General features: G+C 38.2%; 1 protein-coding gene across 2 annotated transcripts in view; it reads left to right on the top strand.

Annotated features, from left to right (window-relative positions):
* The first annotated feature begins 17,225 nt into the window (after positions 1-17,225).
* Positions 17,226-22,500, top strand: part of hsd17b12b (hydroxysteroid (17-beta) dehydrogenase 12b) — a 17,930-nt gene continuing 12,655 nt past the window's right edge. Inside the window, exons 1-2 of one of the 2 annotated variants that reach the window (XM_030765629.1) lie at positions 17,226-17,316; positions 17,430-17,597. In XM_030765629.1, coding sequence (XP_030621489.1) covers positions 17,441-17,597 — 157 coding nt within the window. In that variant the 5' untranslated portion in view covers positions 17,226-17,316; positions 17,430-17,440. Of the gene's footprint in view, positions 17,598-22,500 lie in introns of both variants that reach the window. The other variant, XM_030765628.1, reaches the window with a different exon arrangement.

The raw sequence follows: 22,500 nt of genomic DNA, 5'->3' as shown, positions 1-22,500 counted from the left end.
TTTTTTTGGGAGGGGGGGGGTGTTAATAATTGCAACATTTTAAAGATTTTGGTTTCAAGTTCTGATTGCTTACATATTTGTATCCTGTTGTCTGTTTTAATGTCTACTGATCCACTGGCCACATTTCTCTCCGGACAGACGCCATTTATCCGCTGAACAAGTGCATACCACCCACTGCTATGAAACTGGGAGGAAACTTACCTCTGCACATGATCAGCTGTGACCATCGGCTCGATATTTCGAAAATCAACTCTTAACCCTCCACGTGCTAGACAACAGGATTTGATATTTCTAAAAGCAACTCTTAACCCTCCATGTGCTAAACAAACGGGATTTGATATTTCTAAAAGCAACTCTTAACCTTCCATATGATAGACAACAGGATTTGATAGGGTGAATGAAAGCTGTCACTCAGGATGAGCCTTGAGCTGGTTTGTTCTGCACGTGCAAGCGAGCGTGCGTGTGTGTGTGGTCTATAAGGAGAAAGTTTTCAGTGACCGTGGGACATATTGATTTGTCTTTTAAGTTCACGTGAAATATTAACAGCATAAAGACAACTCTCAGGAGCTTCTTCAAAACAACATGTGGGCTAAATGTTCACAGTAACCCAAGTAATCAACAGTAGCTGAGTTTATGATTCACTAATCTTGCTGTGTGGATGCTGTGTGGTATAAATGTTTGTTTATAGATTTTACAGTAATAATTTGGAACTGAACGGGTTTGGAGAAACAACATTCTGATTCTGGCAGGTTTTTTTTTTTTTTTCTTCAGATGAGCTTAAAAAGGGAGGTTTAAATCTTGACCAAAGTAAAGAAGGAATAATTGATTTTAATGAAAATGATCTCCATGTGACATTTTAAAATGGTATTCCTTGATGCTGAATGTTTGTTTTCCATCTAATGTGGGTTTTATTTACAGAATTTCTACTGTACAGGATACTTGATGGCCGGGGGGTGTAAGGTGGTTGAAATGGCCTAATGGCCCATGTTTTAATTGTTGCTGCTCACAAACAAACAAAAAAAAGGACATTAATTATTTTTGCACCATTTTTTTTCTCTTTCGGTTGGACCGTGCTTATTTAAATGGGACCTGTAATTAAAACATAAAATATATGATATTGCTCAAAGCAATGTTGGCGCAAAGCTTAAAAGAAATAATGTGCTGTCTCACTTGCCATTATTTATTTTATTTTGTTGTTTTCTGTTTTGAGAAATCAGTTGCCTTAGACATTAAAAATACAAGTTAAGATCTAATCTACCATACTCAGTGTACAATATTTAGAGAGCGAGTAAATTTATTCTTTTTTTTTCTGTGTGTCCTTTGTCTTTGTACAGACATCTGAACATCTTTTGAAATTAAAGACAATAGTTCTTTTTTTTTTATTACTTTTGAACTGGATGAATGTGATTGTACATTGAGGTTTGGGCTGTTGTTGTTCTCATATGTTTTACTCTTTCATTTTTAAAAACATTATTTACAACCTGAATGTAGAACCTAAATCAACAGTGAAAACATCTCTTAAGAAAAAAGGGATCAGTGCTGTTTATGTTCGCGATCATTTTGTCGAGTTTCAGGTGGGCATCAAAAAGCTTTACAGCAGGTTTCTCATATAGTCTCCTTTGTACTTGATTTTTTTTTTTTTTTAAATCTTAGGGGCTCCATGAGCTTTATGACCACAAGGTGGCGGCAAAATCACATTTCCTATTTTCTTAGTCTCGCTTTCTGTACTCATAATGGAGGATAAACTCGCAAGGAAATGCGTTTACGCGCATTCATTTAGCGAAAGTCAAGATCATGTTTGACTCGTGCAACCGCAAACTTTAACAACCTCTCTCTAACCCTGAACTTCTCCACAGTAGTAAATGTTCCCGTCTCTATCCTCATTCGAAAGATCTGGTTTGTTCCTTCTGTACCATACTCTGCCTGCAGGCGGCTCTGTTCCTACAGAACCAGGCTTCACCCAGGTGTTTCCCCAAACAAGAGGACCATGGATACACACACACACAGAGGACCTGTCAGAGACCGAATTAGCGTACGACGTCATGAAGTACCTCTACTCGGGTAGTAACTGAAAATGAGGATTTTTTTTCCACCAGTTCTCTCTTTCTCTTACGGCAACATGTATTTTCAGTTTCGATAGTCTAAAAATATTATACAGTTCCTGAAAAGACTACACCTTTACCATGAGTCATTTCAGTGTTTGTAGGGTAGAAACATATGTTTGTAGGTGTTTGTGAGTGTGCATTTGTGTGTGTGTGTGAGAGAGAGACAAGGAGAAAGAAATGGGGGTCTGAGTGGAGTTCAGAATGGATTAGGAGAAAAATTAAGACGCTGAACTGACCCTAATTGTCACTTGACTCCGCACAGCTTTCCCCTAATTATTTTGAGCCTGTTTTTGAGAATCTCTGTTTCTACTGGATACCTAATAACGTCGTGACGTCAATGTGGGTCAATAGCCCAATGCTACGATGGTGCGGAAGGCACCGCTTAACAGACAAACAGACAAGAGCGCTACATATGAATGCCAGACTTCGGTGCTAGCCTTTGCACAATTATTTTAAAACAGAACAAGTCGTGTGTGTAACCTGAAGCCATTCCAGGCACCTAATCACGTTCAATTTAGACCACGGTTTCATCCCACTTCACTCATTCTTGCGCCCGAACAGCATGTCTGCTTTTCGTAACTTCAAAGCAACTTTGTTGGAATTGCAGCTACTCACGCTGGTTCGTTATCACCCGTGTGGATTTTAACTTTAAACAGCGCAAAACGCTCACTTAAGAACAGGTGTTTTCACTTGGTAGACCCATTCCCTCATTTTCCGATCTCGTTTTCGCTCTCTTTTCAATGCCTCCGAGCTTATGAAAAAGTTTTAGGACACGCAACATTGTGTTTGCGTATTTGCAGTTTCAACAGGAAGAGGGAATCCTGTATGTGCACGACCTAACATTACATTAGATATTTCTCCTACCAAACGCTTTACATTTGAAATACGCTTCAGAATGTCACTGCGCGGGAGATTTTGAGTTATATACAGAGTAGCAGCATGAGAATGTGAACGCAGCTGAATGACATAACTGTTCAGGTTATTCTGGTATAGCACTGGAAGCATGTTCAGAAGAGAGTCCCAGATTTCCCAAAAGTATGTAGGCTACAAATTCGGATTTTATGTTTGAGCTTTGTGTCTCTCGAGCTTCATTCATGCTATAAAACAAATGGATCTAGACTGAGCTTAACATATGCATACAATTCAGATACCCAAGCATCAGAGGGACACACTGTGAAACGTTGTTTTAGCTATCAAAATCTATTTTATGGACTTCAGCGATTAGTCCATATGATAAGGTTCTGCAAATATTTTCAGCACCAAGGACAGCTTCTGGTTACGAGTCTAGGCATTACTTCTGGATTTCATGCCGCCTGTGTAGTCAGGCCTGCAGTTCTTTGCCACCTCCAAACAGGGTAAATTCTGAGCTAGCCAAACAAAGGAATCCAGAGTTAAGACACTTGAACATCTGGGAATCCAACTATGAAGCATCGAGTAATTACGTAATTAGGCTGTGTTGTAGAACTGCTTGTGGCTTGTGTAATGTGCTACATCAGATCAAACGGCTTCTCGACAAATATCCGGAACTGGTTATTTGTGAACAAAAGGTAGCAATTACCAAATTGTATACGAAAAGCATAGGCTACATAAGATTTCCATTAAACTCTTGTCAGGTTCTATCTCAGCTCCCCTTTCATATATCTCTAGGAAAAGAATTCTAGTCCAGTCGAGGAATAAATATCGGTTTTGATACCGAGCCAGGGCTACACCAAAAATGATCGCCAAAGCTCTGTCTTCGCTACTAATTACTTTGGTTTCCATTACTGTGTGATCCAATGAACGTTATAGTAGCATACATACTTGCAGCATGAGCAGCTACTTTAGTTGAGTGAGAGGGCCTCACATTTTATCTGCTGCTTAAAAGAAATTACAAATTGAACTGATCTGTAGGTTGGTGGCTTCTAAATGAATGTCTGTCTGTATTCATAGTCGTGCTAGCTTCCGTCAGACAGAACGGCTTCACTGCAATTACGGGTACAACCTGCAGATTCTTGGGAACTCAGTAGGAGAGCCTCTGGCGACGTGGAGCGGCCATCTCTGTACATTACAGAGTCGAGTTTATTAATTAATTTAAGATAGTAGGCTATGTTAGCTTTACTGTTACATAGTTGAATTGCATGACTTCCAATGACTGAGAACGAGCCGACCTTCGTGTTGTTGTGCATTGATTAAGTCGTCCTAATCCTGGGCGTTTTGATAGAAAGAGTTGGGAATCTATCCGTTGTTTAAGCAAGCCTGTGGCTCTATCCTAAGCCGGCTCAGACCACATGAGAACTCTTCTCCTTTTATGCTCTGTGCTGTATACGTGACAGAGATGAATACTGAGCGTGCTAAAAATAGAATCAGTCGTGCGCTGCCACCTTTCCCTCGATATCCGTGCTGGTTCGGGGTCTGTTCATTTTATTGTACTGTGTATCGTCACGAACTGGCTATCACTAACAGTATTCCTGCAAATATTATTTGAGAGAGAGGCTTTCAGGATAACCTACCTTAATATATAACCTTTTTGTTGTGAATATAAATAATGTACTATATCGTCCTTAGCATCATCACCAAGATCGGAAACAAAATTTTCATTACGGTAAATCGGCGAATTCTCATATCTATCGAAGGCTTTAATCAGGGCAGCCGACAAGGAGACTCTGAGCGTGACGTCAATGCTTTGTAACTGACGCAGCCTTATAAAAAAAAAAAAAGACAAAGATTCCATTTATTTCCTTTTTACTTAATTTTACAGTCCGTCCACAATGTATGTGTCTGTTTAACAGAGTTCATTATAAGTAAAAAAAAAATAGATACTTACAAGCGTTTTGTGACAACACAATTGCACACTAAGTAAACACGTGTTTTATTTAAACTGTTATTATTAAGAGATGCTCTAGTAAAAGACGAGAAGGCAATATTAACCTGTTAAATCAACCTGTACCAATGCGTATTGATGAAACATTGGCATTTATGCAAAGAACAGTTCAAGAGGAGACGTGAACGCGCATGTCATGGAGATCACGTAGAATTCCTCCGAGGAGCGAGTGTGTGAGCGCCTTTTTTTCGCTCGCTCCTCCTGCCGAACTAAAAATAGTAACAAAATTTGATCGTTAGCTGATCGTGACCAGCTAGTCAGCAACTTTTTGCATATATTATTTAAAAGACCAGTCATACTTTTCTATGCTATTGGAATCACCCATGCAACGCTACCGAGAGTGAATTTGTACAGACAACACGTTCTTTGGCATTTATGTTCTTGGGAATCTTTGCCTTAGTTGGGCCACCCGCGCTTAAATCCCTCAGTTTTGAGGGGAATCTCTGACTGAATATGCAGTCGATCCCATGTAACGGCAAACAATTGAAATTTAATTTTCCTGTACTCTGCACTGATATACTATGCATTCGACCTACTCACGCCGAGCGACGGAGGGGAAGGGGGTGTCCTTCGGTGGAGCTGTCCAGTCCAGTTGGTGCTGAAATTCTGGAGACTACGCAATTGTTTGGAAGTGACATGCAAACCACTGTATACAATAGAGCGTCCAGCCAGTTCTTTTTCCACGCTGTACAGTCTGAGTGTAATTAATTTAATCCAGCAGTGGTGCATACGATCACTTTTCATTTTCTGGCCGTTGATTCCATTAAAAAATCATCTCACAGTGAGTTCTATTTTTGGACAGTGCTAGCAGAAGAATGGTCTTGTGTTCAGGCATTCATTCGTTGCAAATAACATCCCAAAGCCATCCCCCTTATTATACTTGAAGATGTTGTTCGCTTACAGCTTTTAAAATTTCAAATGTAATGCATTACATGACAACTCTGCATTGCACTCTACACTTACTTGCTCTTCAACCAAACCCCCTGGAGACTGAATCGTTTGAGTACAGCCTTTCAACAGTTTGCAAAGATCAGTCGCCGAATATCAAATAAGCTTAACAAGAGACTGAAATGACCATTTCTCGGGATACTGGAGACTGATCGAGTTTTTAAATAGAAAAAAAATGATAATGTATTAATGTAGAAAACATCCCGTGAACACTTCATTGCTTGGCGATGGTTCACATACGTGGTTATGTTTTGGCTGAAGAAAAAAAAAACATTCACGTTCACCACTTAATAGAGCCATTATCCGTGTTTGGCCAAACGTATTAAGTGGAGACGGGCAGGCTACTCTTTTGTAATTCGTTTCTGGCGTGCGATTTCATCGGAAACAACACAGATTTGCGAGTCGTGACTGCTAAAGTGAGTAATGCGCGGCGGCTGCGTCAGGAGGGGCAAACGCTGGGTACCGGAGACAGATGGAGAGAATCGTGACTGACTGGAGACTTCCACAAATGAAACGAGAAACGAATCATGTCTTCATCAAGGGAAGCTATCTGTGGAGAACATAGACTGTATGTTTTAATGTTAGCTTTTGTTGTTATTTCTCTCTCTTTAATTGTTAGTTCTGACCTTGGGACCCCAGTGGAGTTAAATTTTGAAATTTTGAAAAAGAAAGAAACGGAATTGGAGTAAGGGTGTGTGTGTGTTTGTGTGTGTGTGTGTGTGTGTTTGAGTGCGCGCGCGCGCGCGTGTGTATGTGTGTGTGAGGGGGCTGCTGTGTCTCTATGTGAGCTGGAGGTTGGGTGGGGGGATACCAAATATAGCTAAACTCAGAATATTGATGTTCATATTTCATGAGACAAGAAAGGACGGAGCTTTGGCGAGCATAGACCCAGAGCAGGGGTCTGAACCGGCGGTACAGGAGCTAGAGGAAATGATTACAGTGGTAAGTGTGATATTTTTGGGTTTTTGTCCATTGAGAAGTGATGTTCGTGGTTAGAATGGGGGGTGGCTGGATCACCTATACTTGAACACTGAAATGGAAGGATGCTGCCAATCTTTTTGTTGCGTTTTCGAGCTGTGACTTTTACAGCAAGAATCTGTATTCATTATATGTTGGCTCTGTTGAATAGTTTTTGTTAGGACAAATTCCCAGAATTCAGATTTGCTCGACTACTTTCTTGTGGTTATAACACTTTCCTTCAGTGACAGTAGTTCATTTGGGGTTATTTGATAAATTAGGAATTCGCTTCAGAAAATATCAATGTATTTCTTTTGTGTATTTCACACACTTTTAGAGATTTAGTTTTCTTGCTTCCTTTTTTTTCAAAAAGGGGGGTCCCTGTGTGAGAAGGGCACCGATTGGTGGATGACGATTTTTTTGTGCCCTCCAATGAAATCCTTCACTGCTCTCTATTTACCGCGAGCTGAAGCGCAGTAGTTACCCACCTTCCACAGATCTATCGACTGACGGGAGTAGAGCAGCTTTCTACTTAGCGACATCACGTACAGGAGAATATGCACTGTTATCACGATCAGAATAGTTGCACAGTTTGGGAATATACTGACGGCAATTTCGCTCGAATTAAAAGGGGACTTTATAGATCGGAGAGGATTATATATGCAGTGAAACAGCATGTTTCTCCCATCAGTGTTTTAGAATTGGAGTGTATACAGCACAAGACAAGCATTTGGGCTCCGATTTTCCCTCTGGTTACACACAATACGGACTGTCAGTACCTACGGGCAAGACTGGGCAACCCGGATATCACATTTTGTAACGTTTTGTTATCAGCTGAAGGTGGACTATCTATTGTCTTTCACGAATCTTTTTGCGGTCTGGGCTTGCTGTTCTTTACTACCAATGGGAAGCCCTTACCCCAAAAAGCATTTGTGGAGGGCACGCACACCGAATATCGGAACGTGAACACCCGAAGAGGCCCTGCTTCACTATTAACCGTCTTGGACTGTTGTTGATTACCGTGCTAAAACAATAGTGACCACAGTTTTTTTTTTTTTGTTTTTTTTTTTAACCGTTAGTACTGACATTCAATTGTGCTTTACTGATATTGTCCCCGTATCTTTCCTCAAAGTGTAGCACACACCCTAAATGACAGAGTTGGCGTGACCAGCGGTGCTTCATTCATTTAAGTACTACAAAATTTCATTCCAAATAAGTGGTTTGCAGATTTAAAGGCGGAAGTCCATTGTTAATTAAGGTTTGAGATGTTTGCATTTGATCTCAGACCGTAATTAACTAAAGATTAAAAAGAAGGGAAATGGACATATATTACACCTTGATGGTGACATTTTAATGGGAATTTTGCCCAGACACGCACGACGCTCACGCACGTATTATTGTTTTGTTCCGGGGAACTGAAGACACGTTAACACCCGATTTTTTTTGGCTTGTATGAATGTTTCGGTGAAGTACAGGGACCTTTAAAGAAAATGCACACCGTTTATGTACATCATCTGTTATAACATCTGTATTTATCCATGGAAATACTTTCTAGCCAAGGCTACAACAAAACCAGTATTCTGGTTTCAAACTCTCCTGCATGGCATTCAACTTTGCCATTGCCATTTATTTAGACCTAGCTTAAAATAATTAGAAAATATGGAGTCCTGGCTAAATAAGAGGGAGAAAGTCCCTGAGATGACCAGAAAGTAGCTCAGAAAAGAGCAACCCATGAAAATCCTTCTGTTTTCAGACATTGTTGAGTTACAGACATAATGGAGGAGTTATGTCCACTTATTCTTAAGTTTACTACTGCAGCCAATTAATTTACAGGTGATTCAAGCTCAGTTCAGCTTAACAGCTGCAGGTACTATGAAATCCAGAATTTATTATACATTGATCATTGCTCCCACCCCCATGTTTTAAAATTCCAGATATATCTAAATTAGTATTTTCATATCGAGACATCACCAAAGTAATCACTATTGTTGACGGCTGACAGAGTAGTATATTTTGCAGTTGATGAGACACAAAACAGTTCTTTTATGCAACTCATCAATAAGCAAGTGCACGCACACACACACACACACACACACACACACACACACACACACACACACACAGACACACACACACACAGACACACACACACACACACACACAAATGAAACAAAATAAATACAAACAAATAGAATTGATTGTAATGAAACTAATCAGGTTCAGGGCCTAGCAGACTGGGACTGTCATCATTGTCTTGTAATATGAAGTCATAAGCTTTACTATGCTGTGTGGAGTCAATTGTCGCATGCCTTGGCTCTATGAGAACCGTGTGCAGCCTCTATGAAATCTGTATTTTCATTTACTGTAGTATTTTTCATAAATTTGAGAATCAGATTTGATCGTATCTTTGTGGCCTCTGGTCTCGTTGTCTTTGAAACAGTGAGGCGTGTTATGTTTAAAGCTGACGTGGCCCACCTCTCCACAAGCATGGCCCTCTGCTCAAAGAAAAGGAGGGTTTGGAGAATATGATGCCAAAATGTTTCTTATTGTTGTGTATGTCTTATTTGTAATGCCTTTTTGGACATTATTTTGAAGTTATCTGAAATAAACCTACATCATGTCAGTTAAAAGGTGTCACGTGTTTGAATGTGTGTCTGTGTGTTTGTGTATGTGTCTGTCTCTCTGTCTTTCTGTCTGTCTGTCTGTCTGTCTGTCTATCTGTGTGTGTGTGTGTGTGTGTGTGTGTGTGTGTGTGTGCGTGCGCGCACATGTGTACCTGCGTGTGTTTGTTGAACACACCGTCCCTCTACCTTCCATTACTCGTAGCGGACAGCACAGGGCTCCTGCGTAACATTCGCTCTTTTAAAATATATTCGTCTATTTTCAATACATATTTGTCAACATAATTGGTTTTAAGGTTGATTTGCCATCTATTAGTATTCAGATTTCTAATATTTGCTGTGATTTGAGGATTCTGTTCTGATTTTTGAAAAACAAAACAAAACAACAAAACAGATATATCAAAGTTATTAAAGTTGTGCTTTCTGTTTCACATACTGTAACATCTTAAAGTGATGCCTATACAAAGACAACACATTAGTGTGCAGGTTACCTCAATGCCACAGCCTCCAGCGACTCATTGTGAAGTGAAAGAACAATAGGTAATTGAGAGAAATCCATTCTTTAAGGACAGAGGCAATGCGTTAATGGATCAAGTCTTGCAGTTGTTTTTGATTTTTTTTTCTTTTTTTTTTTTAACTACACATTACCCCGTATGTATCCCACATATGTTTGGATTATGTTTTGTACATGCATTTTTCATTTTGCATTTGATGCGATGGTTACAAGGTTACCTTGCTGTTCTAGGTCTTGTGAATTAACACAGATTGAAATCATCATGAGCGAGAATCTTTTGGTATTTCACATGTCGCAAAAAAGCGGAAGTAATACTCACGGAACCGCCTTGATTAGTGTAGGCAACGTGCATCTTCCTCTGCGCTCTTTTTTAGAAAATGATATAGCTTTGATGTGATTTAGGCTAGACATATAAGAGATTCTTGTTTCTCTCATTTGTATGACCTCTTTGTTGTTCCTGACTTTGTCCTTCTGCCCAACAAATGCCAATAAACATTTGCAGAAGCAGCGTAATGCTCCAAATCATTTTGTCTTGTAGTGTAACTGATATTTGGAAATATGTACAGATGAAACAGTCTCATAAGCATTTCAGGACCTATAAATCTTATCAGTTTAATGCTACAGAAAGCTCTGCATTGCCTGGCACGCCTCAATGAAGCGGCATGCTAAATTCATACAAAATGACAAAGTTTATAATAAATTGATGTTAATCAAGGTTTTCTTTTTTCTTTTCCTGTTAAAAGATTGTTTTGATTTACTATGCATACTGCATTTACCCTATCCAGTCCTGAATTACTACACCTGTAAAATCTTGAATACCAATCAGACACGAAGTGAACGTATGAGGACTACATAACAGTCAGTGAAGTATGACATCGGCACTGTGACTTCTACAGAATAGAAATCATGACACTTATAAATTCTTAGTGTAGCTGAGACTGAAATATTACTCAGTTTTAAAATCAAATGTGTTGAGTGAAAGGTATTGTTCTCATATCATCTGATATTGCTATAGCTCCTGTGAAATATAGCCCTTGACTGAGCGTCTCTCTTCAGTAAACTTCCCAGTACTGGTATCCCAGAACAGGGAACACACAAGTCATCAAACATGTAAGAATACAGGTTGCTCCTGGATTTGCATTGTTTTGTAAAGTGTTAAAATACTGCTACTCTTAGAAGACATGCAAATATACACCAGTTTATAACTGATTGAAAGATCTACTCCAAAGCCAGGGAGAGACGTCTTCTTCACAGGTGCGAGTGTCCATCAGATGCCCTCTGATTCACTGTGCACTTCTGACATAACTTAAGAAAAATAACACATTATATAATTACAGAGATACTTAAAATATTGTTTAGTTATATTATAAGTGTAAATGTGTACATAATGAGATTACTTGCTGAGATGAGAATTCAGATGAAACCATTTACCTAACATATATGCAAACATACATTGAAATGCTTGTTCATTTCTGAAACTTTCATGTAACTTTAAATATTAAATATTGATTGATTACTACCTATTAGTTGATAAGTTGAGGGCTCACTCAAATCTTTTCTTAATTAATAACGGAGCTCTGCCGAGTAATCAGTACTGTGCATATATCTGTGACTCGTATTTGAAGTGTGAGATTAATTCCTGCCTATCATACATTTAATACTTTATATAAACAATTATACAAACATATTTACAATATAATAGTCATCTAAAATCAGTTTAGTAATAACTTCTAATATTTTCCAATGTTAGTGTCTGAGACAAAGCTAATCATGTTACTAGATTTCTTTTTTTTTTTTTTTTAAATCATCCCTGGCCTGGACGTGGATCTCCACTGATACTCAGTGATGTAGAAGGGAATTAGAATGTTTTCTTGTCCAGATTAATAAAAAGTATTAGAAACCTTTAATAAACAATTAGATTATGCAGCCATACTTTTCACAAACACAGGCATGCACAGGCACAGGCACACACAAACACACACACATACACACACACACACAGACACACACACACGCACACGCACACGCACATGCACACACGTGCACACACACACACACACACACACACACACACACACACACACACACACACACACACACACACACACACACACACATTTGAACAGATAATTATCTCTACTTTCATTTTGTTTAGGACGTTTTCTTGATTTACAGATGCAAATCAGTGCAAGAAACTCCAGTAAATATGAAGTTATGCCAACAATTAGCCTAACCCTGGACTCACCTCATGAACACATGAATGTATTTTAATTTTTCATTACACTACACAATTTTCAACAATTATTGACATGATGGAAGAAATCTCAGTGGTGAGTAACTGTGATGGACAGTTTATCATTTGATATTGGAGCTGTCTCAGAACACACACAATGCTGATGTTTAGATTCCACTCAAGGCCACTTACTTCCAAACTCTGTCACTTTCAAACACACACGTATCTGATAAAAGGATTTAATATGATTGTTTTAAAGCACCTGATAAAAAAAAAATCAACAAGTTGTACGTATCCTTTGTGAAAATCTTTTAATTTTCCCAGTTTGACTTTGGGGTGGTGAGAAGATGGAGGATGTCCTCTCTAACTCATGCTATTTGCACGGTGATGGAATGACACTCAATTATTTCAGAAAGACAAATCCAGGCTATTCTGGAGGGCATCCATACACTTAACACACAGTGAAAATATCTATCTATAAATTCTTCAGTTTGCTCACTTCAGTCTTTTTGACAGCTTGCAGGCCAACTTTTCTGAGTTTGTCTTTGAATCTGGGTCAGCAGTGACAGGTGTAATGTCATCATAGTTATATCATGGGAGTTAGGCTAGACTTTTCATGACTTGACAAAGGGACAAAACTGTACATTTATCCTTTTTACCGATATGTTAACCAGATGTATTTGTTTGATTCAGATACACAATATAGGAAGACATGCCAATATATAACAGTTACTGCTTGTAGTTACATGCTTGTAGTTCAGCTTGAACATGCATAGCCTTACTTGAGCTTCTTTCTTGTTCATTTCTGAAACTTTCATGTAACTTTAAATATTAAATATTGATTGATTACTAACAATTAGTTGATAAGTTGAGGGCTCACTCAAATCTTTTCTTAATTAATAACAGAGCTCTGCCAAGTAATCAGTACTGTGCATATATCTGTGACTCGTATTTGAAGTGTGAGATTAATTCCTGCCTATCATACATTTAATACTTTATATTAACCAGATGTATTTGTTTGATTCAGATACACAATACAGGAAGACATGCCAATATATAGCAGTTACCGCTTGTAGTTACATGCTTGTAGTTCAGCTTGAACATGCATAGCCTTACTTGAGCTTCTTTCTTTGTTCTGTTTGCACTTGAGTCGTATGTGTTTTGTATACTTATTAGAGCTTTCCTTGATGGTTCTAAAGCAACTTTTATAAACTTTTGTACTATTTAGCCTTGCTTACTGCAGACAACTGTACTACTTCACCTCAGGTTAATATAATAATTTCCAATAACAATGACCTTCAAATAGAAAACACCTCTACCAAAACATTATGTTTCATTTCACCATGATGAAAACTCACAAAGCTACTGTTCCTGACTTGGAATATATTCAAACTTTATGAACATTAACGCATCTTTGTTGCAAAAACAAAACATAATAGGAACACACACAATGTCTGCAGAGCTGAATATTGTTGAACATCCATGTCAGTCTATTCTCTGTTCACTAGATCTATCCTCAGTTCTGTCCATGAACAACAGAGCCTGGCAGTTAGAATTACCTGACAACACTGAAATAAATCTTGTATCTTGTTACTCCGTTCTAAACTTATTGTAGGTTAACAAATGTTAACTAGCATAAAATATCTTAAAGGAAAAATGATCAAGTAAAAATATAGCAACAACACAGTTAGTCCTGTGTGAATTAATTTCAGCTTTCTTGTTACTTAATAACACTTTTCATATTCACATCATACTGTTGCATTACACCTATTTAAGTGGAAACAAAAGCAGGTCAAAACTACATACCTTTTACAAATCCAATTCCGTTGACAGAGTTTACAGTAAATCACAATTCTGAAGCCCTGGTGAGTCAGCTTTGTTGTCTACATAAGTTAAAATCAGTGGGTATAAAATAACCACTGCATTGTCTAATTTCAAGTTTAAAACTTCTTGCCTCATTCTAAGCAGCTCATAATGTATTCATTTCTTATTGCAGGTTAAGGAAGAAGGGATCCCTGTCTAATTCACACTCATTTGGAAACTTTTTGTGGTTGTTTGCAAGGTGTGATTAAACTCTGAGGGACTCGTTACAGTGTAACATAATTTGAAGATGTTTACTCCATGTAACATCACAGCATGGAGCAATAGACATCAGAGGTGAAGCATGAATGGTGTGATAAAGCAGTTTTTATAGAAGAGAATATCAGTGAACAGCTCAAATTTTTTCTCAGGGCAACAGAATGACTTGAAATAATTTTCAAATGAGATACAAATAAACCTTAAATTATTTCATGATTTAGTATGTGTTACATGCATTAAGCTATCTTCCAAAACCTCAGATTTGTTTGCAATTTTTTGCAGTAACAAATTGGTATACGTGTGTGTGTGTGTGTGTGTGTGTGTGTGTGTGCGTGTGTGTGTGCGCGTGTGTCATGGGTATGTTGAAGGGAACAGATCCAAGATATCATTCACATTAAATTTGATTTATTTTTATTGTAACTTTTTTTTTTTTTGACTTTTTTCTTTTCTGTTAGGTGACTCGAAAGTGATTACTTTTTTTTGCAACTGCAAATTAAATACCAAACACTATGATCATATGCTACAACTAAGAGAAAGAAAGAAAGAAAGAAAGAAAGAAAGAAAGAAAGAAAGAAAGAAAGAGAAGAAGAAGGTGAAGATGAAGAAGAAGAAGAAGAGGAAGAAGAAGAAGACAAAATATGCACATACTTACAAAACTGACTGCATTGGATGGGTAAGACTCTAGCCATGACTTGCCTTTTGCTGAAATGTGAAATAAACATCTTTATGCGTCTGTGCTGTGTGAAACCACCTTCCTTATTCAATAATGTTAATAGTTGGAAATTTATCTAAATGGCTTGGAATAGAGAGTAAACGTTAAAGTAGTTTTTATACATAACTAACTCACTTATATACATATCTGTTATAATCTAATAACTTGCATACTTATGTAAACATTTTGAAAGTCCACAAATCAATAGTGAAATATTTACATAACCAAATATAACAGAAGAATCTGGGAGATCCCCCGTGATCGAGGGTCCAGGACAAACATGCAAATAAGAATAAGAATAAGAATGTGGTGATGATGATGATGACTATGATGATGACGACGACAACGACGGCGATGATGATGATGATGACGATGATGATGATGAAGAAGACGATGACGATGATAGCGACGATGGTGATGATGATAAGTATGACAACAGCGTGACAATAATGATGATGATACATATTTCCATAATTATTATCAAGTTTCAGTAAATACTGACCAGTGTCACAGCTGTTGCACGGTACAGGCTGTATTTCATCTTGACAGACCAAATTCACACCCCTAATTTTAATTCAAGGTGGGGAGCTGGAACCTGTGATTAACTGTAATTGATGGAGTCCATTATAATATTAAGAGAATAATAAGAGCATTTTAGTTTGCAATCTTACACCAAATTCACTTGAAATCTGGCGAAGTCTATTCAATGGCTAATTTTTGTCTTTTTATTACAATTTTATGTCATTTAAAGAGGGGCCATTTTATCTTGTTTAAGCGGTATTTTTTTTTTACAAATATGACACATGAAAAATTCACTGATATTGGAAAGGCCTTAAGAGCATTTTTTTCCTAGTACAGGAAATGAATTATCAGTTTACCTGTGCAGAACAAACTGAGAGAAGTTTCTGCATTTTTTTTACTTATCAGTACAAGAGTAATAAGAACTTAGGAGTTTGGTAAAATAACTATGGAAGTGTTTCTTTAGACATTTAGAGATAGCATTTTCAGAGAGGTTGTATGGCACATGCCTGCAGCTATATTCAATATGTGTACAACATGCAGTGGGTTTACAATAGCATACACATTTAAAGTTGCCAGAACTGTAATAAAAACATAACACATCTGACACACTGAGACAGACAATACAGATATTTATGCACCAACTGAGCTCAATGTCTCAAACATTTCACTTTTCACTTGTGGAAAATCAGTGGAGAGAGATTGTTCAATGCAGGATGTACCGAAATCACATGCAGAGAAGATATGTCCCACTCCATATTTGGATAAAAAAATGTATATACTTATTTCTGAAAGTACTTCTTTTTTTTAACAAAACCTCCAGCACTTCACCATTTGAAAGCTGCACATAACTGAACTCGTTTTTGTTCAGATTTCATGATGTTAAACAATGATTCAAAATGTCGAAAAACTTTAGACTATACTCCGCATTTTTCTGTTGTCAGGCTTAGTGTTTTAAAGTCATAATATAAATGAAACTGTGGTGTAAATGTGCTGAATAATATGATCATGCACAAGCATCTGTGTCTCTGTAGTTTTACACTTGTATTAGTTTCCAATTCAAGTTTTTTTTTTTTCTGTAATCCCCTATCATTGCCTAGCCACCTGCTTCTTAAACAGTTTAGGTTCAGGTTAGGCTTCTGATGAATAAGATGAATTAATCTTTGCAAGATAAAACAGTTGTTGTCCCAGACTTTATGATGTTCAGTTCAAACACCATATGGCCTTTGGACATTATTGATAATGAAATAAAATACTGATTATGAAACTAAAAGTCTTTCTGCCACATAAATAATATTATTACTTTACTTTTGCACATTTAGACCTTAATCAATAGATACTGGGATGCATCTACATATAAAATTTCTACGAAGTCATAGAAATTTTCTCAATTTAAATTAAATAACGTTTAACTTAAAATACAAACAGTACAAATTTGAACGAACCAGGCAATATACATATATATATATATATATATACATAGTTTTTCTCTAATGAATCTGGCGTTCGAATTCTAAGACACTCCTGGGCCAAGCGACTGTTCTGAGTTCAACCTTAATGTTTTGCTCGTATTGGTTGACACGCGAATAAGGATTGGGGAAACTGATCTGAAATCAGCCACTACGAGCAAAAGGCAACAGCGCTTCCTTTGACGGACAGAAAACTCATCCAATCATTTATCGCCCGGCGAACATACGACGGAAGACACTAGTAAAAATCCGTGCGGAAGTTCATTCATGAATACACCCTTAAATTCTACCAGACTAATGTATGAACTTGCGCCCACAGAACAGTAACTTCAAATTGTATCCACTGTATTACACTGAACGTATTTGACCAGCTAATTTATTTGTTATCATATGCACCCCGGTTGGCACTCAGACGCTGTTGTGATGCAGTTAATGATGCAGGAGCTGCTGTACTGGATAGGCGCTCTCACCGTGGCCTGGCTGTCGGTGTGCACACTGCGCCATCTGCTCATCGGACTGCGGGTGTGGATCTTGGGAAATGGGAATCTAATTACAGCTTCCAAGCTTGGAAAATGGGCAGGTCAGTATGATCAAGTGAATTAGCGAGCGGACGCCTGTTTCCCCCAGATTTATTTAAATGTTATTCCCAGCAAGCTTGGTTAAACTTATCGAGATGATCAAAAGTCTAGACACCAACTATTAAAGCGAACTTAGCAACTCTGTGATCCAGTGTCGACCCCTCTGGATAGAGACAAAGAAATAATAATGACAAAGTGCAGGCGTTTGACACAAATGCAGATTACATACTGACCAAACGAACACTCACTCCAAGCCATTGTTCACTGATTATTCCCCATAAACTGTGCTGTCATTTGTCGTGTAGTTTAGTTGGTACTGCACGTGCTTATCATACAGTCGTGTTAAACCTCTTGATGTGTCCCAAATGCCTGTGTGACTATCTGTAGATGATATTAATTCCATTTAGTCGACAAAAGACTTAAGTTACGCTGAAAACTTCTCGAACTTTTCTGAAAAATTAGTATTACCCCATTCAGTGGGTCAGAGGGATCTTGGGTAATGGCATGACAAGTCAAAGGGCGCTCGTGACTGAAGTTGTATTTGAAGTTCAAATCATTGTCATTGCAAAATGACCCCAAGGGTTTCATGCTGGGCATTTTTTTTTTACTATTTCTTCACTGTTTTATACCATACTGAAAGCATTTCTTAACATTTCCCTTTCGCATACACAGTGTAATAATTTTGAGAAACATAAATTGATGCTTCATGTGGCATTTACAGTGTTTTATACTGTTTCTCCTCAACAACAACTCTTTCCCAAGCTGATGAATAGAAATGAGTCTGTGTATCTTGAAAGCAGTTGAAGTCAACATAAGGAATGTGCCTGGTTACACATATTTGTAATCTTTCCTGGTTATGCTCACAAAACATGAAACTGAGTAGGAAATTCTGCGGTATTCAAAGGTAGTTAGTGAAACCATGAAGAATAAGCTGTTTATGTTATGCAGAACACACAATATGTAGGACCATGTGTTACTGAGAGTTTGGCATTTCCGGTCAGTTTTTGTAGAATTAAAAGCCATTAAAGATTTTTTTTCAGCTGTTTAGCTGGTCTCTTTGTCAAGATGGTAACATTTAGGCTCCGCTCCCAAAAAAATTTTAGAAATTATCAGCACTTATCAGAAGATTGCTACAGGTCAGTCCTCCTGACTTGTTGGGTTGAGTAAATGTACTAAGGTGTTATGTCATCCAACATCCTATCCTTAATATTGTAACTACATGCAAACCCAGCGCCCAATCAGAGTATAATTCACTCTTCCACTTTAACAAGTATTTTTTGACCTGTTGAAACCATGACACTGACTAGGCCAGATTCTTATCATCAGGTATAGTCTTCCGTACGATGTATGAGGCCTAGAAAACTCTGAAATTTGAACAAGTCATCCATTTGGCTCATGTAGTTTAAATCCATTGTTTCCAGTTACAAGGAAAAAAAACTTAGCATTTTGAAAGGTAGTGTAATTTGTAAAATGTGTCAAACCACAATCTGTAGAGTTGTATTAAGGTAACGAGGACAAGATGGTGAAACTTTCATTTCTTGACAGATTAAAAAAGGCTGGTGCTGAAACAGTACTGACTTTTTGTGTTTGTCCCTCAAAGCTGGGACATTCTTTCAAAAGGAAGGACTTGGGTTCTTGTGTGATATCATATAGTGATATGTCTGTGTGAGAGTGGGGGCACCGCTCAACCAGATCAACAATACGTTTTAAGTAAGAGGCAGTTATGCACGGAGGACGTCCTGATGACACAAACTTAATGAAGTATGAAGTCACTTCAATAAAACTTTATGAATGAGGAGTGATACCTGTAAGTAGGGTGACTCTCTTTGAATCCTATATTGTTAACCTTTGACACACACAAAAAAATGGACAATTATGTGTTGACCTAATAAATTATTGATACCTCCAGCATTTTAAGCCTGTGATGGTCACAGTGTCAAGTGGAAATCAAATGGTTTTCACAAACCTTTCTGCCCCCCCTTAAGGCTATGTCTGTTACTGTAATTTGTGAGTCGCTGACACACAATAACGCAGCTCAAAACTGACCCTAAATTATCTATATCATTTCCAGATTAGGTCAAAATTTCTTTCTTTTTTGTAACAAAGTCATGTTGTGCCCATACTTAAACCAATCAGTGTTAATATAAGGGAAACAATACAAACATTGTAAAGGTAGCACAGCAACAGGGAGAGATAGTTGGGGGGGGGGGGGGGGGTGGAGGGGGGGTGGATGCTTGAGACTGAGGGATGAAGAGATAGCATGGAGAGCTGCATGATGGAGGATGGGGGTGGAGGTAGGGGGTGGGGGTGGGGGTTGGAAAGGAGGAGCACATTGTTCCATAGGAGAAGAGAGATGGAGAGTAAAGACAGACTCAGTTGTGAATGGGAGGATGGGTGGAGAAATGCAGGATGAACAGATGAGGCACGTGTCTCTGAGTGTGCACATGATGAGAGATCTGAATGCACACACAAGGAATTACATGCCCCAGTCCTCCCAGAAACCAGTGGCATTAAGGCAACCATTCAGTCGCTTATATATCAAGAACACACTGCTCCATTAATAACAACTAATAAATGCACAAAAATGTGTGCGTGTGTGTGTGCATTCACTTATAATACGTTTTCGTAAAATTGAAAAGCTGAATTATTTGCATGAAGATTTTTTTTTTTTTAATTATTGCTAGAATTGCCACAAGTGCAGATTTTACTTTTTTAATAAGTAGTGTGGCATAGAGATGGTTCTCAGTAAACTTGCTCTGTTATTAATAAACCTGTAAACATTTTAAATTTCTCAATGTGTATAAATTCTTTTTTTTTTTTTTTTTTTGCTGTGAACCTTGGAGAATGTTGTGTCAGAATGTTTTTTTTTTCCCTGCCAGGCACCTCAAGCAGGTGTTTTGTCTAGAGTTATATCTGGCACATTAACTCTGAAAAAATCACACATCTCTACATTTGTAGTAGAATGTGTGTCTTACCTGATTATTATTATTATTATTTTTTATAGCCGAAAGAATTCTACTTCATTCCTGTAACATTTAGTTGAAGGACAGTTTTGTTTTTAATTGCATGTGTGTGAGTGTGATTGTGTGTATGTGCGTGTATTGGATTCATCAACTGTTGTGAGAATAACTTGAATACATCAGTTGTATTTCAGGGTTCTGTAATCTGCCATGTGGAAAATAGCCTAATTGCCAATTTTAAATTAATCTTACGCCATTGCTGAGTTATCTTGTCTATTTTTCATTCATTTGTTTCTCATCAAGTTTCTCTATCTCCATAACACATTCTTATGAATGCTTCATTAATGGTTATTTATGAATTGATGCAGTGGATACTGTACAGAAGACATTCACATAGTTCTCCACCTCTCTCTCTGAAAATATCTTCCCTCTGGGGAAACTCAATGCATCTGAAGCTATTTTTAGCCCGAGCCAATTTTAAAACCCCTTCATGAACAGTGCTGATGTGAGGCAAGTAAAGCCATAGAGAGGCACGTGGCACCCCATGCTATTTAAAGAAGCATGTTACTGTGAGTGGGGGGGCCCTGGAGACCCTTTGAAGCCTCTGTAGCAGCATCCAATGAAGAGGGAGGATCCCGTTTGGCGGTCTGAGTGGGGCGTGCAATTACATAACCATGAATACACAGGAACATCCAAGGGCAGTGATGGATGGCACTTTTTTTTTTTTTTTTCTTGAAAGTTTTCATGAGAGAGTGGATTGGGTTTGTTGTTTTAAAAGAAACGAAGAAACACCCTCGCCGGTAACAAGTAACAAATAACGTTTTGGTCGTGAAACAATTTCATTCTTTTTGAAGTGCATGGTGACCTTAAGCGTAAGAGTGTTGATGGTGCTGTGAGTGCAGTGAGGCAAAGAGATCGCGCAGCCAAACTGCGTTCATCTTAAAAGGGTTGATTTGTAAAGTCCAAATAATGACTGCGTGGAGACTTGTGACTTGAAGACCATAGACGAAACCCAGAAGCTCCACCGTCAATACATCTCCCGTCAGCATCGTTCTTGGTGTTGGTCTTTTAAATGTCAGATTTTTTTGTTTTTCTTTTTTTTTTTTTTTTGAACGAGAAACACTGTGGTGCTGAACGCAGTGCTAGCGAAAGTGATGCAGATTGCGTGGACTGTGGGCCGCTGATGCAAGCGGCTGCGTCTCTGATGCACAGATGCACGTATGGCTTCGCTGGTTTGCCCCAGGAGGAGAGGAGGGATCCAGCGTGTGAAGCCAGGGGAAGCTGAGCTCGTTGGTATTCAAGAGCTGCAGCATCCCCAGACAAGGCTGCAGCGGCTGCCTGGTATTTTTAATCTGCCGTTCTTTTTTTAGCCCTCAGGAATATTTTAGTAGCAGCAGCAGAAGCTGTGTGTGTGTGTGTGTGTTTTGATCTGTGTGGGCATTTTCTGTTTTAGAAGATCATATTTCAGCTGACCAAATTCCTGAATTTGTTTTATTTTATTCTATGGATAGCAAATGCTTGACCAGTACATGTGTGGATGGGGATGTTTCAGTTTTACCTCATCATTCAGTCTCATCATTCAGCCTTCACCGTCCAGCTTTCAACATTTCATTTAGGACTCATCTACGTTTCCCTCAAACCAAACATTTTTGAAATACTTTTTTTGGTCTCGAAATTAAACATGTTTTGGGTGAGATGAGGTCAAACGCTGTTGCTTGTCTCTGTGTGTCATTTGGTCAATCTCAATTTAGATTTTACATTTGCACAATTTTTGATGAAGTTAAGTAATAATTGAATTATTTCCCAGCAAGATATAACGGGGTAATGCATTTTGTGCACAGCTGTAAAATCTGTGTTTCTGTTCATATGTTCACCTTTCTTAAACTCTGTTCTGTCTCTGCAATCACGCATCACTTTTCATGAGATGCCTCACTCAATTCACCAG

The sequence above is a fragment of the Chanos chanos genome, chromosome 2 (genome assembly GCF_902362185.1).
Source record: "Chanos chanos chromosome 2, fChaCha1.1, whole genome shotgun sequence".
NCBI classification, from domain to species: domain Eukaryota; kingdom Metazoa; phylum Chordata; class Actinopteri; order Gonorynchiformes; family Chanidae; genus Chanos; species Chanos chanos.
This window is presented reverse-complemented; position numbering and strand designations above follow the sequence as displayed.